Here is a 27338-nt window from a genome sequence, read left to right on the forward strand (position 1 = left end):
GTACTGAGTGATTTTCGTGTGCAAGTTCGGTACTAGTCCCTCTAGGATTTTCCAGGTGTATATAATCGTGTATCTCTCCCTCCTGCGTTCCAGGGAATACAGGTTTAGAAACCTCAAGCGCTCCCAGTAATTGAGGTGTTTTATCTCCGTTATGCGCGCCGTGAAAGTTCTCTGTACATTTTCTAGGTCGGCAATTTCACCTGCCTTGAAAGGTGCTGTTAGAGTGCAGCAATATTCCAGCCTAGATAGAACAAGTGACCTGAAGAGTGTCATCATGGGCTTGGCCTCCCTAGTTTTGAAGGTTCTCATTATCCATCCTGTCATTTTTTCTAGCAGATGCGATTGATACAATGTTATGGTCCTTGAAGGTGAGATCCTCCGACATAATCACTCCCAGGTCTTTGACGTTGGTGTTTCGCTCTATTTTGTGGCCAGAATTTGTTTTGTACTCTGATGAAGATTTAATTTCCTCATGTTTACCATATCTGAGAAATTGAAATTTCTCATCGTTGAACTTCATATTGTTTTCTGCAGCCCACTGAAAGATTTGGTTGATGTCCGCCTGGAGCCTTGCAGTGTCTGCAATGGAAGACACTGTCATGCAGATTCGGGTGTCATCTGCAAAGGAAGACACGGTGCTGTGGCTGACATCCTTGTCTATGTCGGATATGAGGATGAGGAACAAGATGGGAGCTAGTACTGTGCCTTGTGGAACAGAGCTTTTCACCGTAGCTGCCTCGGACTTTACTCTGTTGACGACTACTCTCTGTGTTCTGTTAGTGAGGAAATTATAGATCCATCGACCGACTTTTCCTGTTATTCCTTTAGCGCGCATTTTGTGCGCTATTACGCCATGGTCACACTTGTCGAAGGCTTTTGCAAAGTCTGTATATATTACATCTGCATTCTTTTTGTCTTCTAGTGCATTTAGGACCTTGTCGTAGTGATCCAGTAGTTGAGACAGACAGGAGCGACCTGTTCTAAACCCATGTTGCCCTGGGTTGTGTAACTTGCTCAGCTATCAAAACTTTGGAGTCCAGTCCCTGGACCAATTATGTACCTCTGTAATCTTTTGACTACCGCCCACAGGATGGGTATGGGGTGCATAATAAACATATTAAACTAACTATGGAAATAAGTCACTTTGACTTTTTTATGGGTTTCCTAGGTAATTTATACATGTTACTATGTATGATAATTTGTGTAACTGTACTTTAGTATACCTATACATAATGGGCGTGTTTCCTTACACTGTGTTTCTATGTTCACCCATCAGTAACATAGGTACCTGGGTGTTAGTGGACTGGTGTGGGTCACATCCTGGGACAAAACTGACCTAATTTGCCCGAAATGATCTGAGTATAACAAGCGGCTTTCTGTATAGTAGTATATCATTGATGTAAGTTAAGTCTGTATACCTTGTACATGTACTTGTAGAAATAAAAATATTATTATTACTTCTTGAGTTATCCGTCCCAGAAAGACTCGCATATAAGTGTGCGCTAGGAAGTATGTTGGGTTGATGTAAAAGAGATCAGAATATGTTGATTGATGCGAGCAGCGCCATCTATGGTGGCCAGCTTGCCGCGCTCCTCAGTGCCAACAGTTCTCTCATCATCTATACTAGAGTAACAGTAGCTCAGTCCCAGAGGGGGAGTAGTGGTGTTCTAGCGAGTTGCTGACGAGTATTACTGGAATATAACCATGTCGCAGACAGTGGTGGAGACCCCGCGGGTGGTGGAGATGGCGGAGCAGGAGCAAGATGAGGTGTGTGTGGTGTGTTTCCGAGGTGTGGAGATCTACAGCGTCGGTGAGTGTGATCACCCCGTCTGCTATGAATGTTCCACCAGGATGAGGGTACTCTGTGCCAGGAATGAGTGCCCGATATGCAGGAAAGACATGTCCAAGGTGAGTACCAGCGGTTGTAAAGTGGGTATGAGGTGGTCAGTAAGAGGGGGGATGGGGCTGGCCTGACTGATTACGGATACTTTCAGTCCTGTTCTTTTCCTGTTTACTTACCAGCTGTCATTTCGGATTTCATGAGGAGCATGTTTTCACAACCACGTTTTTACGAGGGGCACATTTCTATGTGGGTGACGTTTTCGTGAAGACCTTGTTTTTACGAGGGGCCATGTTTTCACAAGGCCATGTTTTAATAAGTGCCATGATGTAATAAGGGCCACGTTTTCATGAGGGTCATGTTTTGAAGGCCACGTTTTCACGTGTAATATTTTGAAAGCCATGTTTTCATGAGGGCCACGTTTTAATAAAGGACACGTTTTTAAGACCACATACTCACGAGGGCCACATTTTCATGAAGGTCTTGCTCTAATAAAGACCATGATTTAGTCCACGTTTTCATGAGTCATGTTCATGAGGGCCATGTTGTCATGTTTTTATAAGGGACATTTCTTGAGGGGGGCCATATTTTAATAAGGCTCAGGCTTTCATTGGGCAGTATTTTAATAAGTGATGCAGTTTATTGACATCCATTTTTCAATCAGTGATGCATTTTCGTGAGGGCCATGTTTTAATAAGGGCCATGCATTTTCATGAGGGCCATGTTTAAATAAGGGTTGCATTTTTATAAGGTTTCTGTGTCTTCTGGTCTAACATGTTATGAAGTATGAGTCAGTGTATAGGGATGAACATACATTAGTTATCTATTATTTTTAGTTAAAAGCCAGAGTGGGATCATAATGTATATTTCCCTATGAAATGGATCGATTTGTATTTTATATTACAAATAATAGCCATGTTATCTATTGTATGGGGAAAATAATTTTGTTGTGGGAATTTTTTATTTACTGATAATGAGCAAAATATCACTTGCGTAATTTTTTATTAATTGGATTGTGCAGTGAAGCTAATTATATTTTAAACAAGAAAGATGGTTTATGTTGACAAGTTTAATAACATAACCTAATCAAAACTGGGAAACTTAGCCTAGACCAGCTGTAAAAATTATTGGCTGTGTATGTATGTATGTATGTATGAATGTATGGAGAAGTTGATATTTTCCTCTTGCCCAAGAGGGGTCTCTCGTATATAAATTTAGTAGAACTGTCCCAAACAGTAACCCAGCATAACTATCCTAACCTAAATATAAATGTTGGTGAACATGCAAAATAAAAGCATGTTATGTGTGTACTGGCAACAGTTGTTATTACATACTTGTGCAAAAATTTATTTTGGGAAATATTACCAAAAATCAGCAGTTAATATTGAGTTAGATAATGCGACGGACCAATCACAGCAGTCCATCATATTTCAACAAAGGTGTACCATTTCTTCTGCCGAAAAATGGTGAAGTTAAGTTATATTTGGTTGAGTTATATTGGATTTCCTTAGGTCAGGTTACATTTATTTCCATGGCTCAGTTGGCAGTTCACTCAGCTCATATACTGAGTGTCCAGGGTTCGATGCCCAGCAGCACGGGTAGAAACATTGGGCATGGTTTCCTTACACCTGCTGCCATTGTTCACCTAGCAGTAAGGTATTAGTCGACTGTTGTGAGTCACATCCTGGTGAGTGGTAATATCTTAGACTGGGCTGGCTTTGACATGAGCTAATGTAAGATAACAGCTCTTGGCCTGCAAAAATTGATGTGTGTAAGAAGAAAACCCACCCCACATGACTAACCTAACTTGACCTAACCTGTATTTTATCCTAATCTATCCTGCTGTATTTTAGCCTAACCTAACCTACTGTATTTTACTAACTTATCTAAACATAATGAAACCTGACCAGTACTTAAACTCATTATTGACTGGTCTTAGTTATAGTTTACAAGTTGCTTGACCTCTTTTGGGGTTGGTGCTGTAGTACTACACCAAAATTCTAGCGGCTTCAGATTTAGCGGAAGAAGGTCGGTAGGCCTATATATGAGAGAATGGGTCTGCGCAGTCAGTGTGCGCAGTATACAAAAAATCAGGGTGCCCGCATAGCATTGTGGGAACACCATCTCAGTACCCTTTGTTTACCATGTCTCGTAGTAAGGAAAGCCTCACTTTCCAGAGAATTGCGAACCTACTCTTCCCAAGTCATAGTTCTAACATGGCTGGAGGTGGAAGTGAAGATGAATTCTATGGTTTTGAGGAGTTAGTGACTGAAAGCAACTCTCAGGATGATGCAAATACAGCTTCTCCTCACTTAATGACGGAGTTTCGTTCCTAAGACCACGTCAGTAAATGAATTCATTGCTAAGCAAGGAGCATACTATAATGGCAGTGGGTTTGTGTCAACCATCTTTGATATTGTTTTAATCTCACCCTTGCACCATTTATAACATTTTTAGTATATTTTAAATGTTTATACAGTACTGTACTATATATTGTAATAAGCAGAATAGAGGAAATCAGCTCTAATATACATTATTATTTAGGCCTGTTTCATCACAATTAAACACTTGTTCAGGTTTCAGTCCTTCAGCCTCTATGTACTCCTTGAATTCATGCACATATTTTTCAGCTGCTTTTTGGTCTGAACTGGCAGCCTCACCATGCCTAATCACACTATGTATGCCACTACGATTCTTAAATCTTTCAAACCAACCTTTGCTGGCCTTAAATTCACTGACATCACCACTAGTTGCAGGCATTTTTCTAATTAAATCCTCATGCAACTGCCTAGCCTTTTCACATTAACCCATAAACGGTCCAAATGTATATATACGTTCATTACCCCAGTGCCCCGAATATTTTGAAAAATAAAAAAATCGTTTTTGTTATAGAAAAAGAGCACATTTTTCTAAGTGTTATAGGATAAAAAAAAAATTAGGGTCAGTACTTACTGAGATATGAGGCCGCGAAGTTGATACTTGGCGATCACCTGACGGCAACATGGAGCACAGCCGCTTGCAGAAACTCTACATATTTACCATTTTTTTCCATTTTTTTTAACTTTTCTTGGTTTTCTTGGTATGATACTTATGTTTTACAGTAATTCTTTTGATTTCAATGTCAATTGTTGCTTATACACCAATAATATATACAATATTATTATCATATTGCCACAGACACATATGTACACACTGACAGGTGATTTTGCACACCTGGCTGAATCACACATTATTATCTACAGCTATATACAAGTATTTACATGCCCCACTTGTGTTTCTAGAACTCCACGATTGTATGATACTCCATGAAGCATGGATTCATTCAGAGTGCCACCCCACACTGGTGACAAATGTATCGTGTGTCCTTTCGCTGTTGGGGTCGTTTTTTGGTGGTAGCACACACAACACACTTTTTCTGGGAATGCTTCTTCTTTGGGGTAGGTGGTATTGGTACCAAGTAGTGACAGTTAGGGATGATTCAGTCTGGCACTTCCCCCACTGGCTTTGGTTGGGGGACAGGTTGTGGTGTGACAGGTCGCTGTTGAGGGGCAGGTACAGGTGTGGTACCATACTTTTTTACAATCTGTTTTACGACATTCAAGGAGAATTCTGCAAAACGTTGTCATTTTCCAGTCTTTATTTCATATATATTGAATGCATTGAGCAGTGCAATGTCTACAAGGTGAAAAAACAGTTTTATATACCACTTGCGACTCCTACGCACACAGTCAACGAACCCTATCATCATGTCACATTTGTCAATGAGTCGCATATTGTTTGTATAGTCGACAACAGCAGCTGGCTTGACAATACGTTCATTGGTCTCCCTGTTCACTTTGTCTGTTTGTACCATCTCGTCTCTGTGGATGGTTGACAGCAATGTCACGTCCCGTTTGTCATGCCATGTCAGTGCCATGATGTCATTGGCATGAAATGCTTGCACTGCATCTTCAATACTGCCTCCACTGAACCTTGGCATATGTTTTCTATTCCTTCTCACTGTTCCACATATATCAGTATTGTTCACACGTAGGAAATCAGCGAGCATAGGGCTTGTATACCAGTTGTCTGTGTACAATGTATGGCCCTTGCCAAGGTATGCTTCCATCATTTTTCGAACAACATCACCAGAAATGCCCAACATGTGTCTGGTATCGTCAAGTGTGTTTTTCCCGGTGTATACAATCACATCTAATACAAGACCACTTTCAGTCACACATAACAAACTGTTTTATACCAAAGTGATGACGTTTGCTTGGTATACAGTGGACCCTTGCATACCGTTGGCATCATATTACGTTAAATCCGCAAACCGATACATTTTATAGGTAAAATTTTGCCTCGCATGCCACTAAAATGCTCGGTCAACGCTATTCGTCCGAGACGCATCTAATGTGCGGCGTGAGCCAGCCTCACATGTTCCGCCAGTGGCATTGTTTACCAGCCAGCCTCCGCAGTAACATCCAAGCATACAATTGGAACGTTTTGTACTATTACAGCATTTTTGGTGATTTCATCTGCAAAATAAATGACCATGGGCCCCAAGAAAGCTTCTAGTGCCAACCCTACAAGAATAAGGGTGGGAATTACTACAGAGATGAAGAAAGAGATCATTGCTAAGTATGAAAGTGGAGTACGTGTCTCCGAGCTGGCAAGGTTGTATAGTAAACCCCAATCAACCATCGCTACTATTGTGTCCAAGAAAACGGCAATCAAGGAAGCTGTTCTTGCCAAAGGTGCAACTGTGTTTTCGAAACAGAGATTGCAAGTGATAGAAGATGTTGAGAGATTCTTATTGGTGTGGATAAATGAAAAACAGATAGCAGGAGATAGCATCTCTCAAGCGATCATAAGTGAAAAGGCTAGGAAGTTGCATCAGGATTTAATTAGAAAAATGCCTGCAACTAGTGATGATGTGAGTGAATTTAAGGCCAGCAAAGGTTGGTTTGAGAGATTTAAGAAGCGTAGTGGCATACATAGTGTGATAAGGCATGGTGAGGCTGCCAGTTCAGACCAAAAAGCAGCTGAAAAATATGTGCATGAATTCAAGGAGTACATAGACAGTGAAGGACTGAAACCTGAACAAGTGTTTAATTGTGATGAAACAGGCCTGTTTTGGAAGAAAATGCCAAGCAGGACATACATTACTCAGGAGGAAAAGGCACTCCCAGGATATAAGCCTATGAAAGACAGGCTTACTCTTCTCATGTGTTCCAATGCTAGTGGTGATTGCAAAGTGAAGCCTTTATTAGTGTATCACTCTGAAACTCCGAGAGCATTCAGGCAAAAGAATATCCTCAAGGCTAATTTGTGTGTGCTGTGGAGGGCAAACAGTAGGGCATGGGTCACTAGGGACTTTTTCTATGACTGGTTACACCAAGCATTTGCCCCCAGTGTGAAAAATTACCTAACTGTAAAGAAATTAGACCTTAAGTGCCTCCTGGTGTTAGACAATGCCCCTGGTCATCCTACAGACTTGGCAGAGTGACTCTGTGGGGACATGAGCTTCATTAAGGTGAAGTTTTTGCCTCCTAATACCACCCCTCTCCTGCAGCCCATGGACCAGCAGGTTACTGCAGACTTCAAAAAACTGTACACAAAAGCTCTGTTTGAAAGGTGCTTTGTAGTGACATCGGAAACTCAATTGACTCTAAGATAGAGTTTTGGAGAGAGCACTTTAATATCCTCAATTGTGTAAACCTTATAGGTAAGGCTTGGGAGGGAGTGACTAAGAGGACCTTGAACTCTGCTTGGAAGAAACTGTGGCCAGAATGTGTAAACAAAAGGAATTTTGAAGGGTTTGAGGCTAACCCTGGGAATCCTATGCCAGTTGAGGAATCCATTGTGGCATTGGGAAAGTCCTTGGGGTTGGAGGTTAGTAGGGATGATGTAGAAGAGTTGGTGGAGGAGGACAATGAAGAACTAACCACTGATGAGCTGCTAGATCATCTTCATCAGCATGAGGCCACACCTGAGGAAACTGCTTCGGAGGAGGGGGGAGAGAGAAACTGAAGAAGTTGCCTACTTCAAATATTAAGGAAATCTGTGCAATGTGGCTTAAAGTGCAAACCTTTATGGATGAAAATCACCCTCAGACAGCTATTGCAAGCCGTGCTGGTGACTATTACACTGACAATGTTGTGAACCACTTTAGGAAAGTCATAAAGGAATGAGAGGTACAGACCTCTATGGACAGATATGTTGTGCGACAGAAGTCCAGTGACTCTGAAGCTGGTCCTAGTGGCATTAAAAGAAGAAGGGAAGTAACCCCGGAAAAGAACTTGACACCTCAAGTCCTAATAGAAGGGGATTCCCCTTCTAAACACTAAGACCATCAACACTCTCCCCTCTTCCCATCCCATCAATCATCACCAGATCTTCAATAAGGGTAAGTGTCATGTAACTGTGCATGTCTTCTTCAGTTTGTGTGTATTAAAATTAATATTTCATGTGGTAAAAAAAAAAATTTTTCATAATTTTGGGTGTCAGGAACGGATTAATTTAATTTCCATTATTTCTTACGGGGAAAATTCATTTGGTGGCTTGGTGGCTTGGTGGCTAAAGCTCCCGCTTCACACACGGAGGGCCTGGGTTCGATTCCCGGCGGGTGGAAACATTTCAACACGTTTCCTTACACCTGTTGTCCTGTTCACCTAGCAGCAAATAGGTACCTGGGTGTTAGTCGACTGGTGTGGGTCGCATCCTGGGGGACAAGATTAAGAACCCCAATGGAAATAAGTTAGACAGTCCTCGATGACGCATTGACTTTCTTGGGTTATCCTGGGAGGCTAACCCTCCGGGGTTAAAAATCCGAACGAAATCTTATCTCTTATCTTATCTTAATGATAATTTCGCATAACATTGAGCTCTCAGGAACGGATTAATAGCGTTATGCGAGGGTCCACTGTATATTGTTTGAATGACAAGCGTCACTTGAACAAAATCAAGGCCTTGTCAACAACAATATTCTTGAAGAGATAAAAGTAGGCACTGAATTTCTGCTTCATTTAGATAACCACTTCCCGGATTTTGTATAGGTCGTTTTTATTGGGCCTATTCCTGTCTGAGAAGTGCAACATTCATAGCAACAGAATGAATCTGTTGCAGAGGAGGTCACGGAAGACAGGAGTACTGATGAAGTGGTCTGTGGCCCAGTAGTTACGTATATTGTTCTTATAGGTATGTGGCATAAGCATGACAGTGCCAAGGAATAAATACATTTCATCCACTGTTGCATGTTTCCATCTGCGCAGCCGTGACGATTCCCCAACCTCTGGTGTATTGTCCATGATATAACGGTAATAATTGTTCGTCTGGGTCACTATCAAGTTCAATATAGGCTTGTCGAAGTATAACTGGAAAAAGTCTAACTCTGTAGACTCATTCGTTAGGGGACATTCTGGCAGGATGCCACTTCCACTCGCATCAAAATCAAAAGGCTCTGGCACGAATATACTTTGTGTCCGGTTCCACTCTCGGTCACATGGTGCAGGTTGGACCTCTGGCATGGGGCGAGGGAGAGCAGGAGGGGGGACAGGAGTGGAGGCAGCACATGGTTGAGGGGGTGCCAGGAGGTCCTTTGTCTATCCACCCACTGCGCCATGTGGTCCAGGCACCATGCCACCCACCACTATTTCCTCATCCCCGCATATTCACCTTCATTATCACTTTCACTATCAGTTGCAGGGGTTTTGGATCATGACCTGCCTCTGATTGCACATGGCACACTGCCTGAATGTAGGTAATGATGCCTAAAAGTATGCTTCACTGGTAAATAATGGTCACTGTCACTAGACGAATCCTCTAATGGCATAAAATCAATCTCATTGTCACTTATATCACTTTCACTATCACTACTAAAACACTTTGAAAATGATAGTTTCCTCTTGTGTAGTTGCCTATGGGTAACACTCACCACTCCAGAGGTGCTGGGCCCAGGGTCTTGTGTGGCCACACTGGCCACCCCAGAAGTGCTTGGCCCAGGGTCTGGTGTGGCCACACTGGCCACCCCAGAGGTGATGGGCTGAGGGTCATCTGGGCTATCGTCTATATTTTCACTATTTCCTAGATTATTAGTAGCCACATCTTCGTCAAATCCACTAAACTGACCTTCCATATCACTTTCCTCAATTAATAGTGTGTTAATACGACGAGGCGTGAGTGAATCACAAGGATGTGCCATGATGTTGACCCACGATGGAGCTGAATGTAACTGGTCTTACCATGCGGTACCCAGGCATCCCAGATTTTTTTGATACTGCGCACACTGAGTGCGCACATCCATTCTCTCATGTCTAGGCGACTCAGGCCTATTGCACCAATTTTGAAGGAATGTAAAATAAAACGTAAATATACGTCTGGGTTGGATGCTGTGCTCCTCCCTTAAGTGACGTGTCTGACCTCACTAGGTCAGTGAGGCCAGACGGTCAGTGAGCTTAAGCCATTGGGAGAATTGGACCTGCCTCGCATAGGCAAGTAGGCCTGTTGCAGTGTTCCTTCTTTCTTATGTTCTTAATTCCTGTATTCCTGAGTTTCCTGAGAAAGAACAATCATTCTAGATTGCTAATTTGTACAATTTCTATCCTTGATGCATAGATTTACTTTGCATATGGCAATGAGGATGTGACATGTTTGTGTTTGCTGTACAACTTGCATATAAGTGGCTTGCCTGGCACTAGCAACTGACAATTTTGGCTTTTTGGATGGTCTATCTTCCTCCTCATCACTTGACACCTCTGCATCTGGTGGCAAGTACTCATCACCACTGTGAAGCAATTCCAAGTCATCTGGCTCTAGATCTGAGTCACTTTCCTCCAAAACGCAGACATATTTGGACTCCTCTTTGGAGGACTCGCCATAAAACAATTTTTCATTGATCTGGAAGGACAATAAAAACATTCTGTACACACCCAGACCACTACAGAATTCATATATGCATTACAATTTTTTTATAAATATTTATTGAAATTTAAAATTGGGCCTAAATTGGCAAGAACGATTTTTTCGTTCGTTTTTTGTTGCTCTTTCATTTGCATGGTGCACTCATATTATGCTTCACACAAACTTTATACACCTACCATCCGACTTACGACCGAGTTCGGTTCCTAGAAACCGGTCGTAAGTCGAAATGGTCGTAAGTCGAACTTTACTACTGAATATCAACAAAACATTTTTGTAATGACTTTATTTTATTGTTTTATTTTGGTATTTCATGTTTTACTTTACTTTTTATGTTGTTAGTACTGTATTTTATACTGTAAGGTTTAGGATAAACACTGTGTACAACACAAATAGTTGTTTATTTCCCAGAAATTTGGCATAAAAAATACGGTCGTAAGTTGAGTGGTTGTAAGTCGAGCAGGTCGTAAGTCGGATGGTAGGTGTATATATATCAAAATATGGCTAAACTATTCATTTACGCACTAGACACACAAATCAGTACTTTCCGACATTGTAGAGGGTAAAATCCAAGGGTATGTGAGTGTTGCTCGATGAAAAAAAATGATCTTGGCGAAGCCAAGCTAGAAGTATTTACATTTTGGTCTCTTGATCAATGGGAAGTGAGCATATGCCATCACCACTTAGCTGGAGCGACTCAGGGAAGGCTTGTGATTGGTCAGAAATAGAGAACGGGAGCCCAGATGCTCAGTGGGTCTAGGAGGAATGTGCAAAACCCATGCTTTCACCACCGACAATTGTCGGTGGTGCCCGCCAAAGGGCTATTAAGTAATGTTTTTGCATCAAAATATTGGCTTGGTTAATGACAAAGAAGTTGGTTAAGGTCATTCGTCCCAAATGTGTCCACATGGCCTGAGTGGCCATGCCACTCCGTATACAGCCAGTGTGCCATTGTTTACAAGCCAGTGAGGACGATTCCACATGTACATGCGATACATTTTGTATTATTCCATTGTTTTTAGTGCTTGTAACTGATAAATAAGCCACCATGGGCCCAAAGAAAGCTTCTAGTGCCAGCCCTGTGGTAAAGAGGGCGAGAAATACTATTGAATTCAAGAAAGAGATCATAGCAAAATACGAAAGTGGAGTGCATGTCTCTGAGCTGGCCAGGTTGTATAACAAACCCCATACAACCATCTCTACTATCTTGGCCAAGAAAAAGGCAGTCAAGGAAGCTGTTGTTGGGAAAGGTGCAAATATGATTACAAACAGAGATCGCAAATACTCGAAGATGTGGAGAGACTGTTGTTGGTGTGGATCAACAAGAAACAATTATAAGGAGATAGTGTTTTGCAGTCAATTATGCATATTTGTAAAGGCAAGGCAGTTGCATAATGATCTTGTAAAGAAAATGCCTGGAACTAGTGCTGATATTGATGAATTTAAGGCCAGCAAAGGCTGGTTTGAGATATTTAACCCTTAAACTGTCCAAACGTAGATCTACGTTCACGTGCATAGAGCTCCGACCTTGATTTTCCCCATTTGAAAGCGTGTAAAAAAAAAAAAAAAAAGTAGATCTATGTTTGGAGCCTGCCGCACATCAGCGTATATCTACGTTTGGACAGTTTAAGGGTTAAGAATCATAGTGGCATACACAATGTGATAAGGCATGGTGAGGCTGCCAGTTCTGACAAAAAAGCGGCTGAAAAATATGTGTAGGAATTTAACCCTTTCAGGGTCCAAGGCCAAAATCTGAAGTCACGCACCAGTGTCCAAGAAATTTTGAAAAAAAAAAAAAATAATATTTTTTCTTGCAGAATTAAAGAGCTTATTTTTGTGAAGGTAATAAAACAAAAAAAATTAGAATCTGATCAGTACTTACCGAGATACAGTGCCAAGAAGTTTATAGAAAATGATGTGGTGGTGGCAACATCAACGAATTCCACATACGCGTATTATATTATTTTGTTGTTTTAGTTGTTTTTTCTTTTCTTTTCCAATTTTTTTCTATTCCTACTAACATTTGGGGCCTGAGAGACCAATACTGTATATAATTGATATATATAAACTCACTGTATTGAACACAATAACCGCACTAAAGTTATTATCATATTATTGTTTACCACTGTTGTTTATTACAATAAACATGCACAAATATTGTATAATACTAATGTTCTATCATATATTTACATATTTACAATCACTGGACATGGTTTTAGAACTGCTGGAGCTTGTGGAACTCCTTGAAACAAGGCACCATGCACAGAGGCACCTTACATTCCTCACACATAAACCGAGTGTCTTTGCGTCTTTGTTGCCGTCGTTTTGTTTGTGCACAGACAATGCATCTCTTCTGAGCAAATTTCTTTTGAGTTGAAGGAAGCTGTATTATGAAATGATCACCTTCTCTCCTCAAACGCTTGGGTATATCGTGATGAATTCGAGGACCATGTTGTATTGCAGGTGTTGTTACCTGGTACTTCATTATGAGTTGTCTGACAACAGACAAACAAAATTCACCATACGGTGGTCTGTTACCAGTCTTTATTTGGTACATATTATATGCATTCAGCATTGAAATGTCCATGAGATGGAAGAAAAGTTTCATGTACCACTTGTAACTCTTACGAACACAGTCAACAAAACCAATCTGCATGTCACACTTGTCAACCAAGCGCATGTTTTGTGTATAATCAATCACTGACACTGGTTTTCGAATACGTTCATTAGTCACTCGATCAACTTTGCCACTGTCTTGCATTTCATTACGGTGAATGGTTGTCAACAATGTGACATCTCGTTTGTCATGCCACCGTAATGCCATGATGTCATTGGCAGTAAACACCTGCACGTCATCACCACGAACACCTGCACTGAGCCTGGGCATATGTTTACGATTAGAACGCACTGTGCCACACACATCTGTCTTGTTCACTCGCATGAAATCACTGAGTAATGGGCTTGTGTACCAGTTATCGGTATATAATGTATGGCCCTTACCAAGATAAGGTGCCATCATGTTTCTCACTACGTCACCTGAGATACCCAATAACATCTTGGTATCTTTCAATGTTTTACTACCCGTGTATACAACAATATCCAACACCAGGCCACTGTCACAATCACAGAGTACAAACAATTTTATACCAAAGCGGTTCTTCTTGCTCGGTATATACTGCTTGAATGACAGTCTACCTTTGAACAAAATCGAAGACTCGTCAATTACAAGATTCTTGAATGGATAAAAGTATATCCTGAACTTTTGTTTGAGATACATGAAAACATTTCTAATCTTGTATAACCTGTCACTTCTGTCAGGCCTGGTTTTGTCAGAGAAGTGCAACATACGTAACAGTAAGATAAACCTGTTCACTGGTATTATTTCACTGAAGGATGGGGTAGAAATTAGCCGATCTGTGGACCAGTATGCTTTTATATTATGCTTATAGACGTGAGGCATAAGCATTATTGTTGCAAAAAGCAAATACATTTCTGCAACAGTCGTCTCTTTCCACCTGTGTAGTCTTGACTGTGGTGATAAGATCGTATTTGCCATGGTGTACTGAAAATACTTATTACTTTCCCTGGCAATAATTTCCATCAATGGCTGGTCAAAGAATAATTCAAAGAATTCCAGTTCATTGGCCGTGGTTCCAAGGGGACAGGTAGGTAGAATTCCACTTTGAGAGTCATCAAAGTGGTGAGGCTTGGGAACAAAATTGGGATTTTGCTGCCAATCCCACATACGGTTTTGTGGTGGATACTGGACATCATAGGCTGGTTGTACGGGCGGTTGTGGTTGTGGCGGGCTGGTGGCTGACGCTCCGCTTTGTCCTTGAACTGACGAGTCAGCAGCGTGGGTCCCCGCGTGGCACGGTGAGTCACGCATGGCGGTGCCACTACCACCACCAGCACCACTAACACCATCCACTGATGCCTGAGGCCCATCCATGCCAAGTGTAGCCACATCATCCTCACTATCACTACCTAAAACGGGTGTAGGGCCACGGGATGTACTCCGTCCCCTGGGCACAGCATAGGGTACACTACCCGAGTGCATGCGGTGGAGAACATACCGACGCTTCACTGGTGAATATGATTCCTCACTATCACTACTCGAATGATCGTCGAGCGCAATAAAATCACAATCCACATCAGAATCATCGTCATTACTGAAGTCAGAGGCCTGGCCACGCGAAAATATTAGTTTTCTCTTACGTTTAGGAACACCCAACCGTGAGTCACGAGTGCCCACACCAGAGGTAGAAGGTCGAGGATCGTCGGGGTTTTCTGCACTATTATCGATATCCTGGTCATTATTTTCGGTCACTAACTTATCAAAGCCGTAGAATTCGTCTTCATTTGCACTTCCATCAGTGTCAGAACTATCAGACAGGAAGAGGAGAGTCCCAATTTTCCGGGGAGTGAAGAGCTGACTTGCGACGAGGCATGGTGAACAAGGGTGACTGAGCCGGCGTTCCCACAATGCTATGCAGGCGCCTAGATTTTTTGTTTATGGCGCACACCCACGGCGCAGACCCATTCTCTCACATGTAGGCCTATGAGCGCTTTCGCGCTAAATTTGATGGCGCTAGAATTTTGGCGTAGATCTACGGTTTGGACACTCACCGTAAAGCCGTAGATCTACGGGACGGACCCTGAAAGGGTTAAAGGGTACATAGAGACTGAACAATTAAAACCCCAACAAGTGTTCAGTTGTGATGAAACAGGTCTTATTTGGAAGAAAATCCCAAAGAGGACCTACATTACTCAGGAGGAAAAGGCACTCCCAGGACATAAGCCTATGAAAGACAGGTTAACTCTCATATTTTGTAGTAATGCTAGTGGGGATTGCAATGTGAAGCCTTTACTTGGGTATCACTCTGAAATTCCCAGAGTGTTCAAGAAAAACAGTGTCATCAAGACTAAATTGTGTGTGATGTGGAGAGCAAACAGTAAGGCATGGGTCACAAGGGACATATTCTATGATTGATTCCATGACGTATTTGGCCCCACTGAAAACATACCTTCTGGGAAATAAATTGGAGCTCAAGTGCCTCCTGGTATTAGACATTGCTCTTGTTCAGCCTCCAGACTTGGAAGAGCAAATGGTGCCAGAGTTTAGTTTCATAAAAGTCAAGTTTTTGCCCCCGAACACTACTCCTCTCCCCCAGCCCATGAACCAGTAGGTTCTTTCAAATTTCAAAAAACTGTACACCAAAGCAGTGTTTCAAAAGTGCTTTGAAGTGACCTCAGACACTGAATCAACCCTAAGAGAGTTCTGGAAAGATCACTTCAGTATCCTCAGTTGCATAAACCTTATAGGTAAGGCTTGGGAGGGAGTGACTTACAGGACTATGAACTCTGCTTGGAAAAAATTGTGGCCAGAATGTGTACAAGTGAGGGATTTTGAAGGGTTTGGGGCTGACCCTGAGGAGCCTATGCCAGTTGTGGAATCTATTGTGGCATTGGGAAAGTCCATGGGATTGGAGGTTAGTGGCGAGTATGTGGAAGAGTTGGTGGAGGACGACGATGAAGAACTAACCACTACAGAGCTGCAAGAGCTTGAGGTGCAACACCAACAGACCACAGCTCAGGAATTTGCTGAGGAGATGGAGGAGGAGGAGATGGAGGAGGAGGAGATGGAGGAGGAGGAGATGGAGGAGATGGAGGAGGAGGAGATGGAGGAGGAGGAGGAGATGGAGGAGGAGGAGGAGATGGAGGAGGAGGAGGAGATGGAGGAGGAGGAGGAGATGGAGGAGGAGGAGGAGATGGAGGAGGAGGAGGAGATGGAGGAGGAGGAGGAGATGGAGGAGGAGGAGGAGATGGAGGAGGAGGAGGAGATGGAGGAGGAGGAGGAGATGGAGGAGGAGGAGGAGATGGAGGAGGAGGAGGAGATGGAGGAGGAGGAGGAGATGGAGGAGGATGAGGAGATGGAGGAGGATGAGGAGATGGAGGAGGATGAGGAGATGGAGGAGGATGAGGAGATGGAGGAGGATGAGGAGATGGAGGAGGATGAGGAGATGGAGGAGGATGAGGAGATGGAGGAGGATGAGGAGATGGAGGAGGAGGAGGAGGAGGAGATGGAGGAGATGATGATGATGATGATCACCCTGACACAGCTGTTGCAGGCCATGCTGGCTACATCTACAATGACAGTGTTGTGTCCCATTTTAGGAAAATCTTAGAGATGCCAGAAACAGAGCTCTCGGGACAGATTTTTGGTGTGACAGGGGGTCCAGTGACTCTCAAGTTGGTCCTAGTGGCATTAAAAGACAAAGAAGGGAGTCAACTCCTGAAAAGGACGTGCTATCTGAAGTCTTTATGGAAGGGGATTCCCCTTCCAAACAATAATACACCTTGATCCTCTCCCCTCCTCCCGTCTCATCACTCATCAATAAGTCTTCAGTAAAGTTAAGTGTCATTTTAGTATTGTTTATTCTGCATGTCTCATTGTTTTCTGTGGAGAAAAATGTATATTTCATGTGAAAAATTATTTTGTTTAAAACTTTTGGATGTCTGGAATAGATTAATTGGATTTCCATTACATGTATTTCTTATTGGGAAAATTAGTTCGGGTTACGACAGATTCGGTTAAAGACACGCTCTCTGGAATGGATTAATGTCATAATCCGGGGGTCCACTGTACCACAAACAGCACTATTTGCACTATTATTCACTGATCTTCCCCCACCTCACCTATGCTATTTATGGCTGGGGTTCCACAGTGACAAATCACCTAAGGCCAATAATAACCCAACAAAGAGCTGCAGTTTGAATGCTCGCACAATCCACTGCTAGACAACACCTCCATCCCCCCGCCTCTCCCCCCCACTTTTCAAAGAACTAAACCTACTAACAATACAAAACATTCACTCGTACTACTGTGGATCCTACATAAGGGAGGTAGTGGAGCACTAGCTGAAAGTTAGACCAGTAGCCCTAACCTCTTGCATCACAAGAATCTTCGAAAGTGTGACGAGACGGCAGACTGCAAATTTCATGGACCAGCACTACCAGCATAACCATCATGGTTTTAGAGCAGGACGATCATGCCTGTCACAGCTGCTGAGTCATTATGACAGAATAACGGAGGCATTGGAAGATGACCAAAATACAGATGTCATTTACACAGATTTTACAAAGGCGTTTGACATATGCAATCATGGAGTGATAGCGCACAAAATGAGAGCTATGGGCATTACGGGGAAGGTAGGCAGATGGATTTTCGGGTTCCTAACACATGGAACACAAAATGTAGAAGTAAACAGAGCAAGATCCAGCATCAGCGAGGTAAAAATCTGTGCCCCAAGGCACTGCCCTGGCACCTCTGCTGTTTCTCATCCTCATAGCAGATAAAAACACCTGTCACACTTTTGTATCATTTGCGGATGACACTAAAATAAGCATGAAAGTCATGACTGTAGAGGACACTGAAAAATTACAGGAAGACATAAGCAGGGTTTTCCAGTGGCCACTGGAGATCAACATGACGTTCAGTGGTGATAAGTTCCAGCTGTTTAGGTATGAAAAGAATGAAGAATTCGAAAGGAAAACTATGTACAAAACTCAAGAGGGTCACCAAATAGAATGAAAGGAACACATAAAAGACCTGGGAATAATTATGTCAGCTGACCTTTCTTTTAAAGACCATAAGACAAAGATCACAACAGCCAGTAAGATGATGGGGTGGGTATTGAGAACTTTCAAAACAAGGGAAACAATGCCAGTAGTGACACTCTTCAAATTGCTAGTGCTCCCTCGTTTAGAATATTACTCATTGCTGACTGCCCCGTTCAGAGTAGGAGAAATATCAGAGCTGGAACAAATGCAGAGATCGTTTATGGTTCACATTGAGCAAGTAAAGCACCTAAATTACTGGGAACACCTTAAAGTCTTGAACATGTACTCATTGGAGTGAAGGAGAGGGAGATACAGCCTCTCCTCACTTAGTGACGTACTCGTTTACCGACGACTCGGACTCACGATGGGCTCTTTGACCAGTATTCATATGTAAATAATATTTATTAAAGCTGATTTCCTCTGTTCTGCTTATTACAATATACAGTACACTATATAAGCATTTAAAAATATACCAGAAATACTATAAATGGTGCAAAGGTGACAAAACAGTATCAAAGATGGCTGACACAAACTCACTACCATTATAGTACATGTATGCTCCTCACTTACTGATGAATTTGTTTACCAACGAGGTCTTGGGAACAGAACTCTGTGGTTAAGTGAGGAGAGGCTGTACTTGATAATACAGTCGACCCCCGCCTTACGATATTAATCCGTTCCTGAGAGCTCATTGTAAGCCGAAAGTATCGTTAGCCGAATTAATTTTCCCCATGAGAAATAATGGAAATCAAATTTATCTGCTCCTGACACCCCAAAGTATGAAAAAAAAAAAAATTACCATATGAAATATTAATTTTAATACACACAAATTGAAGAAGACATGCACAATTACTACTCTACTAAGAATAGAATACATGACACTTACCTTTATTGAAGATCTGGTGGTGATTGATGGGATGGGAGGAGGGGAGTGTGTGGAAGTTATTGTTTAGAAGGGGAATCCCCTTCCATTAGGACTTTAGGTAGCAAGTCCTTTTCCAGGGTTACATCCCTTCTTTTAATGCCACTAGGACCAGCTTGAGAGTCACTGGACCTCTGTCGCTCGACAAATCTGTCCATAGAGCTCTGTACCTCCCGTTCCTTTAAGACTTTCCTAAAATGGGCCATAACATTGTCATTGTACAGGTTGCCAACACGGCTTGCAGTAGCTGTGTCAGGGTGATTTTCATCTGTAAATGTTTGCAGTTCAACCCACTTTGCACACATTTCCTTAATCTCTTTTTTCAGTTCCATACTAATTCTTGCCCGTTTTACCACAGGGATGGCACTAGAAGATTTCTTGGGGTCCAGGGTGACTTATTTTGCAGTTACAAGCACTAAAAACACTGGGATAATGTGAAATTACCGAATGTATGCGTAGATGCAACCGCACTGGCTGGCTTGTAAACACTGGCGCTGAGGCCACACGTGGGACGCGTCCCAGACGAATCACATAAGGCGAGTTTTTATCATGAGGCGAGGCAAAATTTTTGCATTCAAAGGGTTTGTATGGCGGATTTAACGTTCGTAAGGTGGGGTCCACTGTATATACCTGGAAAGTACTTGAGGGCCTGGTCCCAAATCTGCACACTGCCATGACAACATACTGGAGTGAGAGATATGGGAGGAAGTGCAAAATAAACCCAGTGAGGAGCAGGGGTCCAGTGGGGACAGCAAGGGAACACTGTATCAACATCCAGGGTCCCAGACTATTCAACATCTTACCAGAAGATATCAAAAACATGACTGAAACAAGTATAGAGGCCTTCAAGAGGAAACTAGATAAGTATCACCAGGTACCAAATCAGCCAGGCTGTGATGGATATGTGGGGCAGCAGACCTCCAACAGCAACAGCCTTGTTTACCAGGCAAGCACAAGACGATCCTGGCCCATTGCTGGGCCCCGAAAGTAGTGAAACTCTCGAAACTCTTCAGAGGTACATTAAAGGTTCTCCATGTCAGGCTAAATCTTTTCAGAAACTCAGTGTACATAAAAGGGCCCAAATTCTGGAAAACACTGCCAGAAATCTCCAGAACCACTGGCTCTGCTAGCATTTTTCAAACTACAGTTAAAAAACACCGTATCTCCTTAACCTATCCCAGCCAGTCATAAATACATATGTAAAAACTATACATGTACAGTGGACCCTTGGTTATCAGCCATAATCCGTTCCAGAAGCTCGGCCTAAAACCGAAATGGTTGAAAACTGAAATAATATTTCCCATAAGAATTAATGTAAATACAATTAATCGGTTCCAGACACCCAATAATATTCACAAAAAAATTATTTTTTTAATTATTAATTATAGTTTTACATACACAAAACAATGAGAACTAAATAAAGTAAATACATGAACAATTAAATCAGTATTACATACCTTTATTGAAGACTCTTCTTGGCTTATGGAAGATAGGAGGAGAGAGGCTTGAGAGTCACTGTACCCCTGCAACTTACTCCACTTTGCACATATGTCCTTAATCACTGAAGAAGGCACATTCTCCCCTCTCTCTCCCTCCTCCTCTGAAGCAATTTCCTCAGCTGTGGTCTGTTGCTGTTCCAGATGAAGGTCTTGCAGCTCTGCCCTCTACCACCATCACTACCACCACCACCACTCTTGTACTTTGCTACAATTTCTTTAAATTCCATCATGTTTCTCACTTTCTTTACCAAAGGAACTTTACTAGGAACTTTCTTTGGGGCCATGGTTACTTATTTCACAGTTGTACTTAATCAATAACCACCAAAAACAATGGGTTATAGTGAAATGTTTGGATGAATGAGCAGAAGCTTCCTCACTCGCCCAGAGACACAGCCAGATTGATGAGCGAGCGGCTGGTGGCAGTGGGTTGATGTGTCCCATATGGCCAATAAGCGAAATAATGACTGATAACCGGAAGCCAAAAAACTGGCCAATAACCGAGTTGGCCGATAAGCGGAACAGCCGATAACTGAGGGTCCACTGTATGTGTTCAGTATCATGAACATAGGCTAAACATTATAATCAATGTATACTTGCTCTCAATATCTGTAATCCTCTCAAATGTTAATCATTCCATTGTGTCCACCTTAGGTTAATCAAAACTGTAATTCTTCTCTACCAAACTTATTAAAGCCATATAGCATGAATCAATAGAATATTCATTTCTTTTATTTATTGTAGTTCACCTAATGACCCTATGTACAGAATTACTGCACTTATTGCCTTATTAATTTTGTTAGTCTTAAGTTTGCCCGAAATGCTCTGCACATAAAGGGGCTTTTGGCATGTACACCCAATTGTTATACTCCTTTGTACAAACGTGTGTCATGCTGAAATAAAATTTTTATTATTACTTTCAACTTTCACCCTTCATATGTAAGAGGGGATTAACAAAATACCGGGAGCAAAATGCCGGGAGCAATGGGCTAGTAACCCCTTCTCCTGTAGACATTTACTAAAAAAGAGAAAAGAAAAACTTTATAAAACTGGGATGCTTAAATGTGCGTGGATGTAGTGCGGATGACAAGAAACAGATGATTGCTGATGTTATGAATGAAAAGAAGTTGGATGTCCTGGCCCTAAGCGAAACAAAGCTGAAGGGGGTTGGGGAGTTTCAGTGGGGGGAAATAAATGGGATTAAATCTGGAGTATCTGAGAGAGTTAGAGCAAAGGAAGGGGTAGCAGTAATGTTGAATGATCAGTTATGGAAGGAGAAAAGAGAATATGAATGTGTAAATTCAAGAATTATGTGGATTAAAGTAAAGGTTGGATGCGAGAAGTGGGTCATAATAAGCGTGTATGCACCTGGAGAAGAGAGGAATGCAGAGGAGAGAGAGAGATTTTGGGAGATGTTAAGTGAATGTATAGGAGCCTTTGAACCAAGTGAGAGAGTAATTGTGGTAGGGGACCTGAATGCTAAAGTAGGAGAAACTTTTAGAGAGGGTGTGGTAGGTAAGTTTGGGGTGCCAGGTGTAAATGATAATGGGAGCCCTTTGATTGAACTTTGTATAGAAAGGGGTTTAGTTATAGGTAATACATATTTTAAGAAAAAGAGGATAAATAAGTATACAAGATACGATGTAGGGCAAAATGACAGTAGTTTGTTGGATTATGTATTGGTAGATAAAAGGCTGTTGAGTAGACTTCAGGATGTACATGTTTATAGAGGGGCCACAGATATATCAGATCACTTTCTAGTTGTAGCTGCACTGAGAGTAAAAGGTAGATGGGGTACAAGGAGAATAGAAGTATCAGGGAAGAGAGAGGTGAAGGTTTATAAACTAAAAGAGGAGGCAGTTAGGGTAAGATATAAACAGCTATTGGAGGATAGATGGGCTAATGAGAGCATAGGCAATGGGGTCGAAGAGGTATGGGGTAGGTTTAAAAATGTAGTGTTAGAGTGTTCAGCAGAAGTTTGTGGTTACAGGAAAGTGGGTGCAGGAGGGAAGAGGAGCGATTGGTGGAATGATGATGTAAAGAGAGTAGTAAGGGAGAAAAAGTTAGCATATGAGAAGTTTTTACAAAGTAGAAGTGATGCAAGGAGGGAAGAGTATATGGAGAAAAAGAGAGAGGTTAAGAGAGTGGTGAAGCAATGTAAAAAGAGAGCAAATGAGAGAGTGGGTGAGATGTTATCAACAAATTTTGTTGAAAATAAGAAAAAGTTTTGGAGTGAGATTAACAAGTTAAGAAAGCCTAGAGAACAAATGGATTTGCCAGTTAAAAATAGGAGAGGAGAGTTATTAAATGGAGAGTTAGAGGTATTGGGAAGATGGAGGGAATATTTTGAGGAATTGTTAAATGTTGATGAAGATAGGGAAGCTGTGATTTTGTGTATAGGACAAGGAGGAATAACATCTTGTAGGAGTGAGGAAGAGCCAGTTGTGAGTGTGGGGGAAGTTCGTGAGGCAGTAGGTAAAATGAAAGGGGGTAAGGCAGCCGGGATTGATGGGATAAAGATAGAAATGTTAAAAGCAGGTGGGGATATATATAGTTTTGGAATGGTTGGTGCAATTATTTAATAAATGTATGGAAGAGGGTAAGGTACCTAGGGATTGGCAGAGAGCATGCATAGTTCCTTTGTATAAAGGCAAAGGGGATAAAAGAGAGTGCAAAAATTATAGGGGGATAAGTCTGCTGAGTATACCTGGTAAAGTGTATGGTAGAGTTATTATTGAAAGAATTAAAAGTAAGACGGAGAATAGGATAGCAGATGAACAAAGAGGCTTTAGGAAAGGTAGGGGGTGTGTGGACCAGGTGTTTACAGTGAAACATATAAGTGAACAGTATTTAGATAAGGCTAAAGAGGTCTTTGTGGCATTTATGGATTTGGAAAAGGCATATGACAGGGTGGATAGGGGGGCAATGTGGCAGATGTTGCAAGTGTATGGTGTAGGAGGTAGGTTACTGAAAGCAGTGAAGAGTTTTTACGAGGATTGTGAGGCTCAAGTTCGAGTATGTAGGAAAGAGGGAAATTTTTTCCCAGTAAAAGTAGGCCTTAGACAAGGATGTGTGATGTCACCGTGGTTGTTTAATATATTTATAGATGGGGTTGTAAGAGAAGTAAATGCGAGGGTCTTGGCAAGAGGCGTGGAGTTAAAAGATAAAGAATCACACACAAAGTGGGAGTTGTTACAGCTGCTCTTTGCTGATGACACTGTGCTCTTGGGAGATTCTGAAGAGAAGTTGCAGAGATTGGTGGATGAATTTGGTAGGGTGTGCAAAAGAAGAAAATTAAAGGTGAATACAGGAAAGAGTAAGGTTATGAGGATAACAAAAAGATTAGGTGATGAAAGATTGAATATCAGATTGGAGGGAGAGAGTATGGAGGAGGTGAATGTATTCAGATATTTGGGAGTGGACGTGTCAGTGGATGGGTCTATGAAAGATGAGGTGAATCATAGAATTGATGAGGGGAAAAGAGTGAGTGGTGCACTTAGGAGTCTGTGGAGACAAAGAACTTTGTCCTTGGAGGCAAAGAGGGGAATGTATGAGAGTATAGTTTTACCAACGCTCTTATATGGGTGTGAGGCATGGGTGATGAATGTTGCAGCGAGGAGAAGGCTGGAGGCAGTGGAGGTGTCATGTCTGAGGGCAATGTGTGGTGTGAATATAATGCAGAGAATTCGTAGTTTGGAAGTTAGGAGGAGGTGCGGGATTACCAAAACTGTTGTCCAGAGGGCTGAGGAAGGGTTGTTGAGGTGGTTCGGACATGTAGAGAGAATGGAGCGAAACAGAATGACTTCAAGAGTGTATCAGTCTGTAGTGGAAGGAAGGCAGGGTAGGGGTCGGCCTAGGAAAGGTTGGAGAGAGGGGGTAAAGGAGGTTTTATGTGCGAGGGACTTGGACTTCCAGCAGGCATGCGTGAGCGTGTTTGATAGGAATGAATGGAGACAAATGGTTTTTAATACTTGACGTGCTGTTGGAGTGTGAGCAAAGTAACATTTATGAAGGGGTTCAGGGAAACCGGCAGGCCGGACTTGAGTCCTGGAGATGGGAAGTACAGTGCCTGCACTCTGAAGGAGGGGTGTTAATGTTGCAGTTTAAAAACTGTAGTGTAAAGCACCCTTCTGGCAAGACAGTGATGGAGTGAATGATGGTGAAAGTTTTTATTTTTCGGGCCACCCTGCCCTGGTGGGAATCGGCCAGTGTGATAATAAAAAAAAAAATTTTCAAGAAAGAATTGGAGAAATTTTTAAAGTCAGTCCCTGATCAGCCAGGCTGTGGTGATTATGTTGAACTTTGTGCAACTAGCACCAACAGCCTGGTTGATCAGGTCATCTACCAGGAAGCTTGGTCTGGTACTGGACCAAGAGGGCATTGACCTTTGGAACACACTCTAGGTGGACTCCAGATAGGAAGTGTCAAGAATATACTTGCACTAATGATTATTTGTGAATTTTAGCAAGTTGTCTTTGATGGTGATTTTAAATATGCATTTAGGCTGTTTACATAAATAGTTAAAGGTAAATAGTGTAATATGCTGATATATGTTTTTGAGGGCAGTGTGATAGTTTTCTCATTGTTATATCTAAAATTGTTAGTCCACTCACCAAGGAATCTTTGGTGGCAAAACTGGTCATAATGTTTATCTGTCAGCCTAGAGGGACATGCTGTTTGAATCTGTCCAAGCACCTAACTTCCTGATCTATTTAGACTAATTCGCAGTTAGCCTTTCATATTTAATTTTATAGCTACAGTCAAAAAATGACATGCATTATTATACAGTACTGTATTTTTTACAAAAAATAATTGCATTGTTTGTTTGGAGGATAGGGTTTCAAAGATAATCTGTAATTTTTACTTCAACAGGTAGTGTTCACACATACAGTGACAGCATTTGCAGATATCCGGACCCGAAACATGCTCTTTGAACGGCGCTATGCTATATTTTTTGAAAACGAGACAGCTATGAGAGCGTATGACTCTTTGCTGCTGCACACGTGCCTTGTCTGTGATGACCACCCCACTTTTCGAAATTTCACTCTGCTTAAGGACCACATGAGAAAGTTTCATGAACGCTTCTACTGTGAACTGTGTGTGGAGCACCTCAAGGTATGGATATGTTAATCTGTTTCTGTCTTGTGCAGTTTTAGAAACTCTGCATTTTGACTCGGTATATCTGAAGCTTGATTATTTCTCAATTGTTTGACTGAGGCTTGATTAAACTATCTGCACAGTTAGATGACTTGGTTTTATCTTTGCTGTTATTCATTTGTTCATGGTATTTTATGAGAAACAGTAGCATGTTTTATGAGAAACAGTAGCATATGTAATTATTAATTGCTATTGCAAAGAGAACTCAGAAGATATAATATATACACGTATATTACATTTATCACATTTGGGTTACTTCACTGTGGAGGCCCACGAACACTTAAGATAACTTTGTCCAGCCTATTTGTACTGATATATATGTATAATTCTTAAAGCAAACAAAATAGTTAACTAAAATTACTATTCTCTTTTGTTCTAGATAGTTTTTGCTCAATGCTTTGCTTATAGCTCAGTATTCGTACGCTTGTTAAAGTATAATAATAATAATGTCATCCCTCCTTAATGAAAGTTCACTTGGTGGAATTTCGGTTAGTGACGAAAAAAAAAAAACTAGGACCCATTGTTCAGTGTCTACGACAGCTTTCAGGGTAGGAGAGAGATCAGAGATGGGACAGATACAAAGATCATTTGTAGCCCTTATAAAGCCAGTAAAGCATTTAAGTTACTGGGAACTTCTCATTCCTAAATATGAAGCAGAGGACAGTGAGATACCTGATAATATACAGCCTCTCGTCACTTAACGACGGAGTTGCGTTCCTAAGACCACATCAGTAAACGAATTCATGGCTTAGTGAGGAGCATACTGTAATGGTGGTGGGTTTGTGTCAGCCATCTTTGATATTGTTTTAATGTCGCCTTTGCACCATTCATAACATTTCTGGTATATTTTTAAATGTTTATACAGTAGTGTACTGTATATTGACATAAACAGAACAGAGGAAATCAGCTCTAACATACATTATTTAGGTATGAATACTGGTCAGAGAGCCTGTTGTAAGTCTGAGGCATCAGTAAACGAGTACGTCGCTAAGTGAGGAGAGGCTGTATGTATTTACACAAAGAATTTTTATTCACACCAAAAAAAAAAAAAGGAAGATTTACTGTTATGCAATATTGTAGTAATTGTATAAATAATATCAGCCCATTCGTGAATGTATATTAGCCCCACCAGTTGACGTGTATTGGACGTGTGACTTCATTTGTTTACTCTTGAACATTGACAAAAATCGAACATTTCCGCTATTTTGAGCTCAATTTCAAGCTATTTTCAGTCCTAAAACCAGTCAAAATCATCTCTATTTTTGTAATATACTGTACTACCTTCTGTTCTATCAAATGAGATAAAGAAATCACAAATATGTCTGTAAAAACCATACAAAAATACACCACAAAGTTGGTGTTTTAATCCAAAAAGTAATTTTTTTTTTCCTCATTATACACT

At 41.5% G+C, this 27338-nt stretch overlaps 1 protein-coding gene across 1 annotated transcript in view; it reads left to right on the forward strand.

Annotated features, from left to right (window-relative positions):
• The first annotated feature begins 1592 nt into the window (after positions 1-1592).
• The window catches only part of LOC128686730 (E3 ubiquitin-protein ligase ZNF598), a 131639-nt gene continuing 105893 nt past the window's right edge, over positions 1593-27338 (forward strand). The window contains exons 1-2 of the mRNA XM_070082375.1: positions 1593-1908; positions 25652-25894. Of these exons, the coding sequence (XP_069938476.1) occupies positions 1705-1908; positions 25652-25894 (447 nt within the window). The 5' untranslated portion in view covers positions 1593-1704. The remainder of the gene's footprint in view (positions 1909-25651; positions 25895-27338) is intronic.

This window comes from Cherax quadricarinatus, chromosome 7 (genome assembly GCF_038502225.1).
Source record: "Cherax quadricarinatus isolate ZL_2023a chromosome 7, ASM3850222v1, whole genome shotgun sequence".
Lineage (NCBI taxonomy): Eukaryota > Metazoa > Arthropoda > Malacostraca > Decapoda > Parastacidae > Cherax > Cherax quadricarinatus.